Here is a 17,150-nt window from a genome sequence, read left to right as displayed (position 1 = left end):
CACCCTATACCGGAAACCTACTGACTGCTATACTTACCTACATGCCTCCAGCTTCCATCCAGGACACGCCACACGATCCATTGTCTACAGCCAAGCTCTAAGATACAACCGTATTTGCTCCAATCCCTCAGACAGAGACAAACACCTACAAGATCCCTATCAAGCATTCTTAAAACTACAATACCCACCTGCTGAAGTGAAAAAACAGATTGACAGAGCCAGAAGAGTACTCAGAAGTCACCTACTACAGGACAGGCCCAACAAAGAAAATAACAGAACGCCACTAGCCGTCACCTTCAGCCCCCAACTAAAACCTCTCCAGCGCATCCTCAAAGATCTACAAGCTATCCTGAAAGATGATCCCTCACTCTCACAGATCTTGGGAGACAGACCAGTCCTCGCTTACAGACAGCCCCCCCAACCTGAAGCAAATACTCACTCACCAGCAACCGCACACCATACAACATAAACACTGACCCAGGAACCTATCCTTGCAACAAAGCCCGATGCCAACTCTGTCCACATATCTATTCAAGTGACACCATCATAGGATCTAATCACATCAGCCACGCCATCAGGGGCTCGTTCACCTGCTCATCTACCAACGTGATATATGCCATCATGTGCCAGCAATGCCCCTCTGCCATATACATTGGCCAAACCCGACAGTCTCTATGCAAAAGAATAAATGGACACAAATCTGACCTCAGGAATCATAACATTCAAAAACCAGTGGGAGAACACTTCAACCTCTCTAACCACTCAGTGACAGACTTGAAGATGGCAATTTTGCAACAAAAACTTCAAAAACAGACTTCAAAGAGAGACTGCTGAACTTGAATTAATATGCAAATTAGATACAATTAACTTAGGTTTGAACAGAGACTGGGAATGGTTGGGTCAGTACACTAATTGAATCTATTTCCCCATGTTAAAATATCCTCACACCTTCTATGGGTCATCTTGATTATCACTTCAAAGGTTTTTCTCTCTCTCCTGCTGATGATAGCTCATCTCAATTGATTGGCCTCTTACAGTTGGTATGGCTACGCCCACCTTTTCATGTTCTCTGTATGTATAAATATCTTCTTTCTGTGTGTTCCATTCTATGCATCTGATGAAGTGGGCTGTATCCCAGGAAAGTTTATGCTCAAATAAATTTGTTAGTCTCTAAGGTGCCACAAGTACTCCTGTTCTTTTTGTGGATACAGACTAACAGGGCTGCTACTCTGAAACCTGTCATTTACACCGATGTGATCCCAGTGATCAGGTGTCATGTCCCTGTTGCTGTGACGTTAACTTCGCAGCTGTTCTTTGTAACCCTTCACAAATTCTCAGGGTAGAAAAAGGACAAATATGTACTAATGCCGCTGATTTGCGGATTAAACAATTATGGTTAAGCAGCATGTGTCTGTCAATGAAAAACTGGGAGGGAACAGTAGTGTCAGCTGCTTCTCCCGTGCGGCTAATGAGCGGGTTTAATGTGAGTGGAGCATGCTCAATAGTAACAACCGAGGCTGCTGCTCTAACCAGGCTCCTCCTCTCCCAATCTTTTCCCTCTCTCCGTGCAAAATACCGGGGTAGACAGAGGGACGTACTAGTCTGGTGAAGCTACATTGGGCTGCGGTATCCAGGATCCCTCGCTATGGGCAGCCAGGAAGCAGAGACCCAGGAGACTTTGCAAACCCCAGGTGGGCGTAAGAGATTTTTTTTGTACTTTCGGATTCTGCTCTCTTTAACCTTCTTTAGTGTGTCCGCGGTGTGATTTTCTCCGCTCCCGCCCCCCCCCCGCCCCCAAGGCAATTTGGCAATCCCTTAGCTCACCCAAGCAGTCTCCAAATCCTTTCGAGACTCCGGGATGGCTCCTTTTTGTTTCATTCAGTTGTGGGGTTGTGTTTGCTGCTGAAAGAGTTTTCGTGATCACTGCAACTTGGGAGGGAGAGGATGGCCCCCGGATTATTTTATTTTCCTGTTATTGTTCTGCCACTAAATTGCACATCAGAAGAACTTAGAACTATCGTACTAAGATCACTGGCACGTCTTGCCGTTCACGTGTCAACCTCTCACTGTGGAAATTAACCCATAGCATTCTGTTCTGGGGTAATGTGTTCAATTAGCTATTTCTTTTTATGGGACAGATAACTGAAGCGCAACGGAAACTTGGTTTGTTTAGTAAAGGTTTATACAACGATAATGTCAAAAGGTTCTTGATGGCTATTTAAAAACTCTCTGAAACTAATTGCGACCCTAGCCAAATAATGGAAAGTCTTACTAGTGGGGCCTGAAGCCAAACCTGTTAAGTAACCATCCTAATGCACCTTGGATAAAGAACATTTTTTTCCCCCGGTAACCATTTCTGGCCTCAACCTCACCCTGGAATGCAGCAGGAAACCTCTCCCTCTGCCCACTCCTTTGTCTTTATTTATTTTTATACATATACATATACATATACATATACATATACATATACATATACATATACATATATATATATATATATATATATATATATATATATATATATATATATATATATATATAATTACTTTACCAAGTATGTAGCAAACAGGAAGGTTCAGGTCTTAATCCTTGTGCCCTGTGACCATGGCAATAGAGAACAGTAAATTTAAATACTATCTATTACAAAATTTTCTTTGAAGGATACAAAGAGCTGGCAGGTGGCCTACACCTGTATTTTTAAAGTTTCTTACATCTTTATTTGTAAACTGATTGTTTCTGGGTCTCTGGGCTGTAAAACAAAGTGTATGTGAGGGGTCAGGTGCAGACTTTTTATGGCACATTTAATGATCATTAATACGGTGTAGACAAAAGACTACAACTTTATTTGCTAGAAGTTGTCAGTTCACTTAAAGGTGCCCTGGGGTCTGATCAGGCACCCAGTACTCAGGTGGGCAGTAAATAGTCCCTAAAATAATCCAATTAACTTCAATGGAGCTTGTGAGTCAGGGCCATGGGGTCAGATCCTTTTGTCATTGATGCTGCAAGCTGCTCAGTGTGGAAAGACACTGGGACTCTTAGAAGTCAAAGGGACTCTGGGTGCAAGGGGCTGGCTATCTGTACAGATTAGCTTGCAGGGTTGGGGGATCTTCACTTATGGTACAGTAATATATTGAGAAAATGATGGGTTTAGGGCTCTTAATGGCAGAACATCAATTACCTTTTCCTGAACCATAGGTTTAGGTTACTAATTCCTGGAGGGCCCATCTCTTGTAAACAGATAGCTTGAAATTGTGTCCCAGTTTATCAGAGCTTAATACAAATATTTTTAGTTCTAGAAAATGGCAGACCAGAAGTTCCCCGTGAAGAGTCAAGTAGGTTTACCAGAGATCAGCTCTTCGCAATGGTAGCAACAGCTTGTTTGAACTTCAGTTCAATGATTTGCTATTCAATCCTGGGACCCTTTTTTCCAAGAGAGGTAAATTAATGTACAGCGCTGCAGACTATTATCAGATGTTTAAAAAAATGAGAAGTAACTTTAAAATCCGATAATTTATATTGCGGCATCACCCCTAGAGGCTACATGTGAGCTCAAGCTCCTATTGTGCCAGGTGCTGTAAGAGACCGTTCCTGTCACAAAGCACTTGCAGCCTATTTTAGATGAGGCAGACAAACTGTAGAGAGGTGAAGTGATTTGCCCAACCTCATGTAGCAGGTCAGTAGGAGAACCAGGAATAAAACCCAGGTCTCTTGACTTCTATTCCAGTGCCCTATCCACTAGATCACTTTTTTTTTTTTCCCCCTCCCCCGCCACCCTCAACCCATCCACTTATGTCTTCCTCCTCAGCCTTTCCCAGGCAAACATTTGCCAGGCTGGCAGAGAGGAAAACCATCTTTACTGTCACATTAAATTGAATAAGATGAGGAAAAAATGCATGTAGAGCCCCATGACACTTCAGAGTAATATTTTTAGAACAAATCCATTGGGGAGAGGGGGGAGAGAGATAGGCCTTGAACATTCTAGTGTTCCACCCACCTGCTGCATGGAGTGATCTTCAAAGCTTGCCACCAGGATCTGTGAGAGGCCAGCGCTCTCTGCGCAGAGGCCTTGTTCCAATGCTGGAGTCACCCTGAGCTCCACTGGCAGTGCAGCTCCAGTGGAAAGGAAAAGTACGGTGACAGAACATATTACCTCTTACCAGGTAATTTCTATAAGGCCAGTGGGGAGATGATGTCATCTTTCCCCCTGCCCAGTCCACACTCCCTTGCCTGCATGGATCCCAAACTTGCAGGGTGTCCTCTGTGGCATCCTGGGATATGGGGGTAGAGGAACCATGCTGTGGAGACAGATTCCTTCATTTGCCCCTTCCTTGCAGGGGGATGAGGTCTGTGCACACCAGGTTCCACCTGTGTACGGACTTGGGGAATGCGTTCTGTCCCTGGGTAAGGTCCTACTAGCTGACCTGTAGTGCAACACAGCAACTTAGAATTTCCATCCTTCACACCTGCTTCCACTTGGAATAGATGCTGCTTCTGCTCCTGACTACAGAAATACTGAATTGTGGTGCAAGGTGATTTTAAATTGCTGTAGAGTTACTGCTGAATCTCCCACTCCTCTTTAAAAGAGAAAATGCTTTATGACCATACTGGCAGGTACGATGGAAGACTTGATTAGAAAGTATTTTAACCTAATGCTAACATGGTGTATGGTGGTTTGTTTTGTTGTTTTTTGTTTTGTCCATGTTCTAAAACTGGCTGTCTTGGTGTTTCCTTTTACAGGCAGAGAAAAAGGGTGCCAGTGATACAGTTGTTGGACTGATTTTTGGATGCTTTGCTTTATTCAATTTCTTGACTTCTTTAATATTAGGCAATTATGTAAGTATCTTTAAAGTTTTCAGTAATGACTTAATTATGGAATAGGACCTAACAACCTCACTTAGAGCCTGTTCCAGACAAATCCGCTTATGACTTCTAGTGCTCATAGGCTTGCTTTTTTAAACAGAGGAAAAGAGATGGTGGTTAGTGGCTAGGGAAAGCTAACTTACGCACTCTGAGACTTACTCCATCCTTTAGTAAATGTGGTTAGGTTGTCTTCCTATATTCCAGTTGCTTTTACAAACATCCAACATTCTCTTGGTAACAAAGAGCCTGGACACCTGTAAGTTCAACTAGAAACAAAGAAGACATCCAGCAGCGTGAGATCAAGTTGCTCTGCTGACCTTCAGAAGTGCTCCACAGACCCCAGGAGAAACTGGTTTTCTAACAGAAGGCACATTTCTCTCTGACTGAACATTCAGACTGTTGATTTTGAAGCAATAGAAGCCTTGTGTGCTGTTTTTTAAAATAATGGGTTGTTGCAGGCAGAGCTCCAGCGAGAAGGGGTCAAACACTCAACCAGAACACACTTTGCTCAAAGCTCTCCTTTCCATTCTTTTTGGAGTACCCTTTTTTAAATTGCACTTTTGCCGGGCTTTTGGCTAATAGTACCTAAAGCTTTGAGAAATGTCACTTTTGGAAGAATGAATGGGGCACCTCCTTAGGCACTCTCTGCATTGACTGCAGTCAGGCCTACCAGTGGGGATGGAGCTAAATCATTCAAGGAAAACATTTTAAGGCTAGAGAATATCTTCTAGGTTCCTATCCTAAATGTGGCTATCAAATATAATTCTTAAGCCTGTGTACAGGTTTAAGGCCACATCTGGACTTTTTTAGGATTTTAAGATTAACTTTTCTCCTCTCTCTCCCCTCACTTATCCAAAGAAAGAAGAAGTCCTCTAGTCTTTTCAAGGAAAGTGGAGTTAGACCTCTAGTATCAACCAAGGAACTGTTCCCTCTAACTAGATCTCCCAACCCTCACAAAAAAAGGACTCTTACAACAGACCACTGATCTAGGGGACGGAAAAGGGGGACACACTACTGTCTTCTCACCACTGATGTCCTGTCTAGCATATTTACCTTATTGCACTTGTTAACTCCTTCTACTCAAACTGTGGCAAGTTCTAAGGGTACGTCCAGACTACTCGCTGGATCGGCGGGTAGCGATCAATCTATTGGGGATTGATATATCGCGTCTCCGAACACACTCCCGTTGACTCCAGAACTCCACCAGGGCGAGCGGTGGAAGCGGAGTCGACGGGGGGAGCCGCAGCCGTCGATCCCGCACCGTGAGGACAGGAGGGAAGTCGAAATAAGATACGTCGACTTCAGCTACGCTATTCCCATAGCTGAAGTTGCGTATCTTACATCGAACCCCGCCCCTCCCCCCAGTGTAGACCAGGTCTAAGTTTACCTTATTCCTTGCTCCCCTCCATCAGTCTACATCCACCACTCTTTTCTTCCTGTGTTTCATATTTTCTCACTATTCCCTCTCTCTCTCTCCTGCTACCTTCCCCCCCCCCCCCCCCCCACACACACACATGTTAGACTCCACCTGGTGTTTTAACACAGAACTGAAGATATTCCTCTTGCTGAGCCAGGAGGCTGCCTCAGAGCTAGGTGTGGCTGGAGCTGTAGTTTTGTGTATCTTGGCAGAAGTCGGGAGTACATATGACTGCTTACCTTTCTCCTGTGAAGTAGGTGGGAGCTGTGGAGAAGTTGAGGCCTCCACTGGAGGTGCTGCTGTGTGAAAGACATAATTCATTACTAATACAATAGACCAGTAGGTAGCCCATAGCAATGATTGGACATCTCAGGGTTTCACTGAAAGCAGGACAAACCACTGGCTTAAGTAAAACACGCTGCAGTACAGAGACTGTTTCTCTAGCCCTGAACAATCCAAAGAAACTGAAATGTGTGCTTATGGTAAGGGAGGGTGTAGAATGCAATAAGAAGCCCCACAGACTTATTGTTGAAGGTGACCTCGCCATAGGCTGTGCCCCCAGCCATCCATTTCCTAGCTGGTAGAGTCAAGTGAAAGCAGGCCATGCTATCTTGCCTCTGGCATTTCTGAGAATGGGGAGAAGTGAAGTGCGTTCCTTACTTCAGAGATGGTTACAAGTTTCTTTTAAACTGGCTTCCATGACAGAATGATCTTTTCCCTGAATAATTAGCCTTCCACGGATCCTGTGTTTACTGCCTTCTGGTGCTTATGCCCTGAGCTGCATACCCTGTTGTCTTGGGTTAGCTGCTAGTCTGTTAGATAGATGAGCAAATGGAAACCTCCATTTTTGTCAGCTCCCCAGCGCCTACCTTAATAGCACCATTACTGCCTGCTATAGGCAATGCTGGATGTATGCGAGTCACTCCATCTAATCGATATATGAATGCTGGTGCATTCTGCCACTGTACAGAGGCTACAGCAAATGGCAGTGAGAGTAAGCACTACCAGTGACTTGGATGGGAAAAGTAGGTTAAGTCACTTAACCATTTAGAATATTTTTAGGTTTGGTTACAAGCTGTGTGTGTGGAGGGGGGGAGTTCTGATTCTCTGCCTTTGTTCTGTCAGTGATTTTTTTTTCTAGAGCGTGCACAGTGGTTTTGATTTCATAACAAAACTCCCCAAATAAGTTTCCTTCATAAAAGCAGACTTGAAGTAATTAAAATGTAATATTTATTCTTCACCAATTGCAGCTTGTACAAATTGGAGCCAAATTCATGTTTGTGGCTGGGATGTTTGTCTCGGGATGTGTTACAATTCTGTTTGGGTGAGTGTGTTTTCTTGCATCTTATTTCTAGTGTGCAATTTGCATTGTGTTCTGATCATATGAAAAACAGATGGTCTTGCTGTTCAAACTCAGGGCTAGGAGTCAAAAGACCTCAGCTCTGTTTCTGACCTTGGGTTGGTGACCTAACCTCTTTGCCTTAGTTTTCCTTCTCTGTAAAGTGTGACTAATACTTGCCTAACTCATGGAGCTATAAGGCTTGTTTAGTACTCTGAGATCCTTGGCTGGAAGATACCATAAATGTAATTTGCTATTATAGTTATTGGAAAAACCTCAAGTAAGTATGGTAATAAGTGCATACAAAATCTAGCTCACAAAATGGGATTTTTAATTGTTTTAAATCCACTTGGAAATCAGAAGCTTTGTCTGGCAATTGTAGGGGCTAAGGCACTAACTTGTGCAACATGTAGGCTTTATTTTTAAAAAAGTGTCTAGTCCCCATTGGGTAGCTGTGAAATCAAGTCTGCTTCGTGGGGATGCTTCTTGGCAAAACTATGAGGAGCAACAGAGGAAGGCACTGGAGTTCTTCACAGGGGAGAAGGACCTGTGCTAGCCACCTGCCTCCAAAGGACAGGGGAAGCTGGAGGAGGGCTAGAGACCATTTCTCTCCTTCCCAGCAATAGGTGGTAGAAGATAAAACTCTCCTTTTCCCTTTCAGGCAGTAGGGGTATGTCTACACTGCATTGTCCGCTTGGGACTGTGGAACCCAAGTCTCCAGACTTGGTATTTCTGAGCCTGTACTTTTGCATACACACTGCATAGTGAACATGGACTTACAATTTCTGGACCTGGGTCTCACAATCATGCTGACGCATCTGTACTGCGCTACACAGACCCAAGTCAAACCTTCTGATTTCTGGGGGCATATACCAGGCCTCTTAGTGAACTATTCAGCTGAAGGAATTTCCCTACACTCCCCTGAATTTCCCCATCACCCCTGCCCCCAGTGGTCAACTTGTTACATGCAGTGTTGCCAATTTAATTGTTGGTTGGAAATTTGAATTGAAATATTAATACACCCTTTAATAGCATATACAGCATATGATAAAATACTTGTACCTGAAAAAAGCATAATAGGTTTGAAAAGTATGAACAAAGACTAGCTTCCTCACACAGCTGTGTTTTTTATGATCATGTCGGCACATTGGTTTTGGTGATGTTAGCTAACCTAATACATTCAAAGTATGGCTTGTAAGCAAGGTCTCAATGAGCTCTTCCCTGACAGCTAGTGATGAGCTGGGGATAGGAGGAGAAGGCTTCAGAACCAGCCTGTATTTACATGAACACACCTACTCTGCCTAGGTATCCAGCAGACAGGGCTGTGTTGCCCAAGTGATCAGTGTTGGCCGATGTTGGGTTACAAATCACTTTTTAGTATTGAATGTGGGGGTAACGAAATGTTCTCCTTATTGTATGAGGAAAGGTCAGCAAAACTGTACTTAGCCTGTCTTGATTTGGTGGGGGGTCACCCTCAAGGAACTGCACTCACTAAGCAGGGGGTTTGGATGCCAGATCCCAGTGGTGAGAGAGAGAGAGGGGGTGGGGATAGGTGTTTTGCTTGGTGTGGGCTCTGCCTAAGAGTCACAGGCACTATTTGACCTGCCCCTCTCCCCAGTTTAAAGATAGCGTTGATTAGGCTCTGTAGAGAGTCGTGGTTTTTTGGGGTTTTTTTTATGACCATTAGAGTTGAACAGGTTTCAGAGTAGCAGCCGTGTTAGTCTGTATCCGCAAAAAGAACAGGAGTACTTGTGGCACCTTAGAGACTAACAAATTTATTAGAGCATAAGCTTTCGTGGGCTACAACCCACTTCTTCGGATGCATATAGAGTGAAACATATATTGAGGAGATATATATACACACATACAGAGAGCATGAACAGGTGGGAGTTGTCTTACCAACTCTGAGAGGCCAATTAAGTAAGAGGGGAAAAAAAACTTTTGAAGTGATAATCAAGATAGCTCAGTACAGACAGTTTGATAAGAAGCAAGTGTGAGAATACTTACAAGGGGAGATAGATTCAATGTTTGTAATCGCTCAGCCATTCCCAGTCCTTATTTAATCCTGAATTGATTGTGTCTAGTTTGCATATCAATTCCAGCTCAGCAGTCTCTCGTTGGAGTCTGTTTTTGAAGTTTTTCTGTTTTAAGATAGCCACCTGCAGGTCTGTCATAGAATGGCCAGACAGGTTAAAGTGTTCTCCCACTGGTTTTTGAGTATTATGATTCCTGATGTCAGATTTGTGTCCATTAATTCTTTTGCGTAGAGACTGTCCGGTTTGGCCAATGTACATGGCAGAGGGGCATTATATGCCATCATGTGCCAGCATCACATTGGTAGATGTGCAGGTGAATGAGCCCCTGATGGTATGGCTGATGTGATTAGGCCCTATGATGATGTCACTTGAATAGATATGTGGACAGAGTTGGCATCGGGCTTTGTTACAAGGATAGGTTCCTGGGTCAGTGTTTTTGTTCAGTGATGTGTGGTTGCTGGTGAGTATTTGCTTTAGGTTGGGGGGTTGTCTGTAAGCGAGGACAGGTCTGTCTCCCAAGATCTGTGAGAGTAAAGGATCATCTTTCAGGATAGGTTGTAGATCTCTGATGATGCGCTGGAGAGGTTTTAGTTGGGGGCTGAAGGTGACAGCTAGTGGTGTTCTGTTATTTTCTTTGTTGGCCCTGTCTTGTAGGAGGTGACTTCTGGGTACTCGTCTGGCTCTGTCAATCTGTTTTTTCACTTCAGCAGGTGGGTATTGTAGTTTTAAGAATGCTTGATAGGGATCTTGTAGGTGTTTGTCTCTGTCTGAGGGATTGGAGCAAATACGGTTGTATCTTAGAGCTTGGCTGTAGACAGTGGATCGTGTGGCGTGTCCTGGATGGAAGCTGGAGGCATGTAGGTAAGTATAGCAGTCAGTAGGTTTCTGGTATAGGGTGGTGTTTATGTGACCATCACTTATTAGCACAGTAGTGTCCAGGAAATGGACTGCTTGTGTGGATTGATCTAGGCTGAGGTTGATGGTGGGATAGAAATTATTGAAATCATGGTGGAATTCCTCAAGGGCTTCTTTTCCATGGGTCCAGATGATGAAGATGTCATCAATGTAGTGCAAGTAGAGTAGGGGCGTTAGGGGACGAGAGCTAAGGAAGCGTTGTTCTAAGTCAGCCATAAAAATGTTGGCATACTGTGGGGCCATGCGGGTACCCATAGCAGTGCCGCTGACTTGAAGGTATATTTTGTCCCCAAATGTGAAATAGTTGTGGGTGAGGACAAAGTCACAGAGTTCAGCCACCAGGTTAGCTGTGACATTATCGGGGATACTGTTCCTGATAGCTTGTAGTCCATCTTTGTGTGGAATATTGGTGTAGAGGGCTTCTACGTCCATAGTGGCCAGGATGGTGTTTTCTGGAAGATCACCAATGGATTGTAGTTTCCTCAGGAAGTCAGTGGTGTCTCGAAGCTAGCTAGGAGTGCTGGTAGCGTAGGGTCTGAGGAGAGAGTCCACATAACCAGACAAGCCTGATGTTAGGGTGCCAATGCCTGAGATGATGGGGCATCCAGGATTTCCAGGTTTATGGATCTTGGGTAGCAAATAGAATGTCCCTGGTCGGGGTTCTAGGCATGTGTCTGTACAGATTTGTTCCTGTGCTTGGTCAGGGAGTTTTTTTAGCAGATGGTGTAGTTTCTTTAGGTAATCCTCAGTGGGATCAGAGGATAATGGCCTGTAGAATGTGGTGTTAGAGAGCTGTCTAGCAGCCTCTTGGTCATATTCCAATTTATTCATGATGACGACAGCACCTCCTTTGTCAGCCTTTTTGATAATGATATCAGGGTTGTTTCTGAGGCTGTAGATGGCGTTGTGTTCAGCATGGCTGAGGTTATGGGGCAAGTGATGTTGCTTTTCCACAATTTCAGCCTTTGCACGTTGACGGAAGCAATCTATGTAGAAATCCAGTCTGTTGTTTCGACCGTCCGGAGGAGTCCACGCAGAATCCTTTTTTTTGTAGTGCTGGTAGGGGGGATTCTGTGGGTTAGTATGCTGTTCAGAGGTATGTTGGAAATATTCTTTGAGTCGGAGACGTCGAAAGTAGGATTCTAGGTCACCGCAGAACTGTATCATGTTCGTGGGTCTGGAGGGACAAAAGGAGAGGCCCCGAGATAGGACAGACTCTTCTGCTGGGCTAAGAGTATAGCTGGAAAGATAAACAATATTACTGGGTGGGTTAAGGGAACTACTGTTGTGGCTCCTTGTGGCATGTAGCAGTTTAGATAGTTTAGTGTCCTTTTTCCTTTGTAGAGAGGCAAAGTTTGTCTTGTAAATGGCTTGTCTAATTTTTGTCACTGATAATCAGGTCTAAGTGCTTAGACTTGCTGCAGGACAGTGTTTATGTGGAAGAGACTGCCCAGTCTGCACTAGCAGTGAGGTTCCCCCACTGAGAGCTGAAATCACTGGGCGCTGGTGGAACTTCAAGAGACCAACTCGCAGAGCTCACAGTGGCAGATAGCAGCAGAAGGTAACAGTGCAGGGCCAGTGGTGAGTTAACAGTGGCACAACTAACAGTGCCCAGAGTGAGAGGCTGGAGGAACGAGAAAGGTGCTTCTCCTGCCATCCCCACCAGGGTGGGAGGTTAGCTCACGTGAAAGCACCTCTGAATTCAAGGACAACTACTATGAGTCAGGTGCGGTGAAGGGAGGGGAAAATTAAAGGAACATTTCTTTGTTGCACTATGTTTTGCTCCAGAATGCTAGATTTGTGACTGGGAAACTTAACTATATGTTTCCTAGTAGCCAAGATTTTTAAAATGCATTATTTTCCAAGGTTGTTACCTCCCATTGTCTCTATCTGGAGAGGCCGTTATCTTGGAGTTTCTGTATTAAACATTTTTATTACTTTTTTACATAAGAATGGCCATACTGGGCCAGACCAATGGTCCATCTAACCCAGTACCCTGTCTGCCGACAGTGGCCAATGCCAGGTGCTTCAGAGGGAATGAACAGAACAGGTAATCATCAAGTGACCCATCCCCTGTTGTTCACTCCGAACTTCTGGTGAACAATGGCTAGGGATGCTCAGAGCATGGTGTTGCCTCCCTGCCCATTCTGGCTAATAGCTATTGATGGACCTGTCCTCCATAAATTTATCTAGTTCTTTTTTGAGCCATGTTATAGTTTTGGCCTTCACAACATCCCCTGGCAACAAGTTCCATGGGTTGTCTGTGTTGTGAGAGGAAGAAGTACTTTTGTTTTAAACCTGCTGCCTATTAATTTCATTGGGTGACCCCTGGATCTTGTGTTATGTGATGGAGTAAATAACATTTCCTTATTCACCTTTTTCCCCACCAGTCAAGATTTTTATGGGCCTCTATCATATCCCCCCTTAGTCGTCTCTTTTTTCCAACCTGAAAAGCCCCGTCTTTTTAATCGCTCTTCATATGGAAAGCTATTCCATAGCTCTAATCGCTTTTGTTGCCCTTCTATGTACCTTTTCTAATTCCAATATATGTTTGAGATGGTGCGGCCAAATCTGCACCATGGTATTCAAGATGTGGGCGTACCATGGATTTATATAGTAAATGTGGAGGAGCTTGTTTTGCCAGACTGATCAGCAAAGCCAATGCTGACAAACTACATGAAAAGGCTGCAACACACCAAGTCCCTGGGCTGCATCGACATGAAGAAAGCCTTATAAGGGTATCACTGTCAAAGTCAACTTTAGAAGTACTTGATGAGGCTGTTAATGTGGGAGAGACAACAGTTTATGCACACAAACATAGCTGTTGCATCATACTTTCTATTTAAGCAAGAGATACCACACACTACAAACGGGAGGCCAATGTTAAGTGCATTGTCACTAGTTTAATCCTGAAGTTGGATACTGGTTCTTGGTTCCAAAAAAAAATTGGCAAATGCTTACTATCTTTCTGCAAGAAATTCAACTGACTGGTTAGACCAGGGGGTGGGCAAACTTTTTGGCCTGAGGGCCACATGTGGGTGGGGAAATCGAATGTAGGGCTGGGGGTGTGGTGTGCAGGAAGGGGCGCAGGGCAAAGGGTTGGGGCGCAGGAGAGGGTGCAGGAGGGGCTCAGGGCAGGGGGTTGGGGTTCGGGGTGCAGGCCAGGCCAGCCTGGGGCTGCTTACTTGGAGCAGCTCTGGGGTGGCAATGGTGCTAAGACAGGCTCCCTGCCTGTCCTGGCTCTGTGCCACTCCTGGAAGCGGCTGGCACCATGTCCCTGCAGCCCCTGGGGGCGGGGGGACAGAGGGCTCTGCACGCTGCCCTAGCCTGTGGGTACCTCCCCTGAAGCTCCCATTGGCTGCGATTCCATGTTCCTGGCCAATGGGAGCTGTGGGGGGCGGTGCCAGCAGGCGAGGGCAGCACATGGAGCCCTCTTCCCTCTCTCCCCCAGGGGCTGCAGGGACATGTTGCCAGCCGCTTCTGGGAGTGGCACGGGGCCTGTGGCGCCATGGGGGTGGTAATCCCGCGGGCTGGATCCAAAGCTCTGACTGGCTGGATGCGGCCCGCAGGCTGTAGTTTGCCCACCCCTGGGTTAGACACATGGGGTTCAACAGTGAAAGACTTAGGACTTCAATAACTCAGACATAGGTTAGGGGTTTTGTTACAGGAGTGGATGGGTGAGATTCTGTGGCCTGCGTTGTGCAGGAGGTCAGACTAGATGAGCATAATGGTCCCTTCTGACCTTGAGTCTATGAGTTAAAAAATGAAGAACTCTCACTACATTCAAAAATTTTGTGTACATGGCTGATGAATGCACTGATGCAAATGGGTATCAAGTATTAAGTCATTGTGTACGTTGATGTCAGTGGTAAGTCAATAGATGCATTTCTAGATGTTCAGGTTATAGAAGACACATCGGCTGCATCTGTGACAATCCGCATCTTAGAGTTAAATTCTTGTAAATTGAACCCCAAACAGATGGTTGCTTGTGCATTTGATGGAGCTGCAAACTTCTCTGGAGACATAGTGGAGTACAAGCTTTGCTTAGAGAAAAGTATAACCCTAATCTCTCCTATACACACTACAGAGGCCATCTACTCCAAGCACTAGTACCAGCTGTAGAATCTTCAAAAGACATTTAAAAAGCCATACATTTAATGTCTTCATTATACTTTTGCTTTTAAAAAAAAAAAAGAAAAAAAAGTCCAGAAAGACTGACTGTCTTGGAAAAAATAAATATACTGGGACTGAGATTCAAATTAGTCCAATTTGGGAATACCCGCTGGCTTTCTCATGAATGACTTCTGGCTGTTGTCTTAAAATTACTGCAATGGTTATTACTGGCTTTGGAAAGTATCTAGCAAGATAGGACAGATCTAAATGGCGAGGCTGGTGGACTACTTCTGCTACTATGTTCAGAGAAGACTATCGCCATTCTCTCTTTTGTAAGTCTACTATTGAAACCACTTGGGTCATTAAATAATGCCATCTGGGCATCTGCTACAACAATAGTAGACCTTTGTCCAGCAATAGAAGCTACATTTGGATCAATCAGAGTGATACATTGATAACATACTGGAAGAAGCAAAGACTTCATTCCAGAAGTTGACTAATGAAGGCACTTGTATTGAATCCTTAAGTGAAGAGGACAAGATGTGTTTAAGCCAGCTGAAAAAGTATACAGACTTGATTCTTACAAATCTACAACAGCTACTTCTGGATTGTCCTCAGCCTCTACGTAGCTTTTTACAGATGCCTGTCTTATAAAACACTGACAGTTGAGTGGAGTGGGGCACTACCAGAAATGGGGCTGCCATGTGATCAGGACAGAATAGAGAATTTGAACCTAGAGTGGAATATCATAAGATGAATGAATGAATGAAGATTTGACTTCAACTTCTTTATCATCGCTAGTGGCTTGACCCAATCTTTGTGCTGTTTCCTGGGATTAAAAAAGTAGGAATTCATCTCTTGCTACTCCCAGTCACAACAGCTACAGTTGAATGTTTGTTTTTTCTTCATTGAATAGAAATTTTGTGTTCTGAAAGAAGTTGCCTTCTATCTGATCATGTGAATGAACTAATGAGCATATCAACGGAAGGACTGGACCTGTGAGAGTCCACCAAAGATGAACTTCTCAAATGCACTGCGTTCATTAACAGAGTTGTGAAAATTTACAACAAGAAATCAAGAAGGATGTAGATGTAGTGCTTCATACAAGGTTTGAGTAGCCAATTTTAATTGATTTTTTTTTTTAAAACGTGAGTTAAATCTAATAAAATGGTCGTGAAATATTTTGCAATTTTTACTATGATGCCATACAGCCCACCTTCACCCTCATGGTCCCACTTTTTACTATGATGCCATACAACCCACCATCATCGGCCCTCACCCACCCTGTAAATTCAAACACTTCCCCTCCTTCCCCCCCCCCCCTTTTCAATTCCTGGGGAAAACACTAGCTGTAGCCACTCTAGGTCTTAGTTCATGGAGTATCAAAACTTGACTGTCCATTCCATGGCACTTGACCAGAAGTTGTCTCAGCCTGCCAACACACGCAGTGGAGCCATCTTTGGGTCTACACACTCCTAGCAACTGGAGCCACCAAGATGGATGAAGCACCTTTGGAAGAACTTGTCAAGTTTGCACTTTCACACGATGAGCAGAGCATCTATGAGACACTGGTGGACATCTTGGCAGCCATTTTTGTCCTACCAGAGGGACTTATAAAAAACAGATGTAGCAGATCCCAACTGGTGACTGTTGCTCATGACTCTTGCTATAGCCACAGATTTCCCCATATGTAGATTATACTCATGGCCCTGCTGCAGAAGCACCAGACTGGTGGGATTACATCATCATGCAGACCTGGGATGCCCAGCAGTGGCTCCAGAACTTTCACATGAAGCAGATGATGTATCTGGAGCTTTGTGAACAGCTTGTCTTGACCCTGCAGTGTCCGGATGCATACATGAGGGAGGCCATGCCAGTCCAGAAGCAGGTTCCTATAGCCAACTGGTAGCTGGCTATCCCTGACTGCTATTGGTCTATAGCTATCCAGTTTTGTGTTGTCAAATCAGCTGTGTTGGCAGCAGTTTGAGGCAATCAGAACTGTGATTTATTCAAAGGTTAGTGGGCATAAACAAAGTCCCTGAAATAATTGCTGCTGTTGAGAAAATGGGCTTTCCAAACTGTGCTGTGGGCATAGATGGAACTTGTGCCTTTAGTTTGCCCTCCTCAAGGAGCATTTTGAATGCACAAACCACAAAGAATTCTGCTCCGTTATTGTGCAGTACCTGGTTGAACACCATGACCAATTGATGGACTCTAACATGGGCTGTACTGGCAAAGTGTGTAATGCCAGGATTTTCCATAGATTGGGACTTTTTCTTCATAGACAGTCTGGGACACTCTTCCCACCAAGTGATGTTATAAATGGGTAACTGTCCCCACTGGGGGACCCTGTGTTGTACCCTCTTTTGCCATGACATTTAAAACCATACCCTGATGTCAGAGGGTCTGGCAAAAGAAGGCTAATTACACTTTCAGTAGCTGTAGACTGTGTAGTTGAATGTGTTTGGTG

General features: G+C 44.5%; 1 protein-coding gene across 2 annotated transcripts in view; it reads left to right on the top strand.

Moving 5' to 3' along the window:
- Positions 1–1,645: 1,645 nt before the first annotated feature.
- LOC135876602 (MFS-type transporter SLC18B1-like) overlaps positions 1,646–17,150 on the top strand; it is a 37,125-nt gene continuing 21,620 nt past the window's right edge. The window contains exons 1-4 of one of the 2 annotated variants that reach the window (XM_065401873.1): positions 1,646–1,691; positions 3,291–3,436; positions 4,738–4,833; positions 7,528–7,601. In XM_065401873.1, the coding sequence (XP_065257945.1) occupies positions 1,646–1,691; positions 3,291–3,436; positions 4,738–4,833; positions 7,528–7,601 (362 nt within the window). Of the gene's footprint in view, positions 1,698–3,290; positions 3,437–4,737; positions 4,834–7,527; positions 7,602–17,150 lie in introns of both variants that reach the window. The other variant, XM_065401872.1, reaches the window with a different exon arrangement.

This window comes from Emys orbicularis, chromosome 3 (assembly GCF_028017835.1).
Source record: "Emys orbicularis isolate rEmyOrb1 chromosome 3, rEmyOrb1.hap1, whole genome shotgun sequence".
NCBI lineage: Eukaryota > Metazoa > Chordata > Testudines > Emydidae > Emys > Emys orbicularis.
The sequence above is the reverse complement of the archived record's forward strand: the minus strand, read 5'-3'. Positions and strand labels throughout refer to the sequence as shown.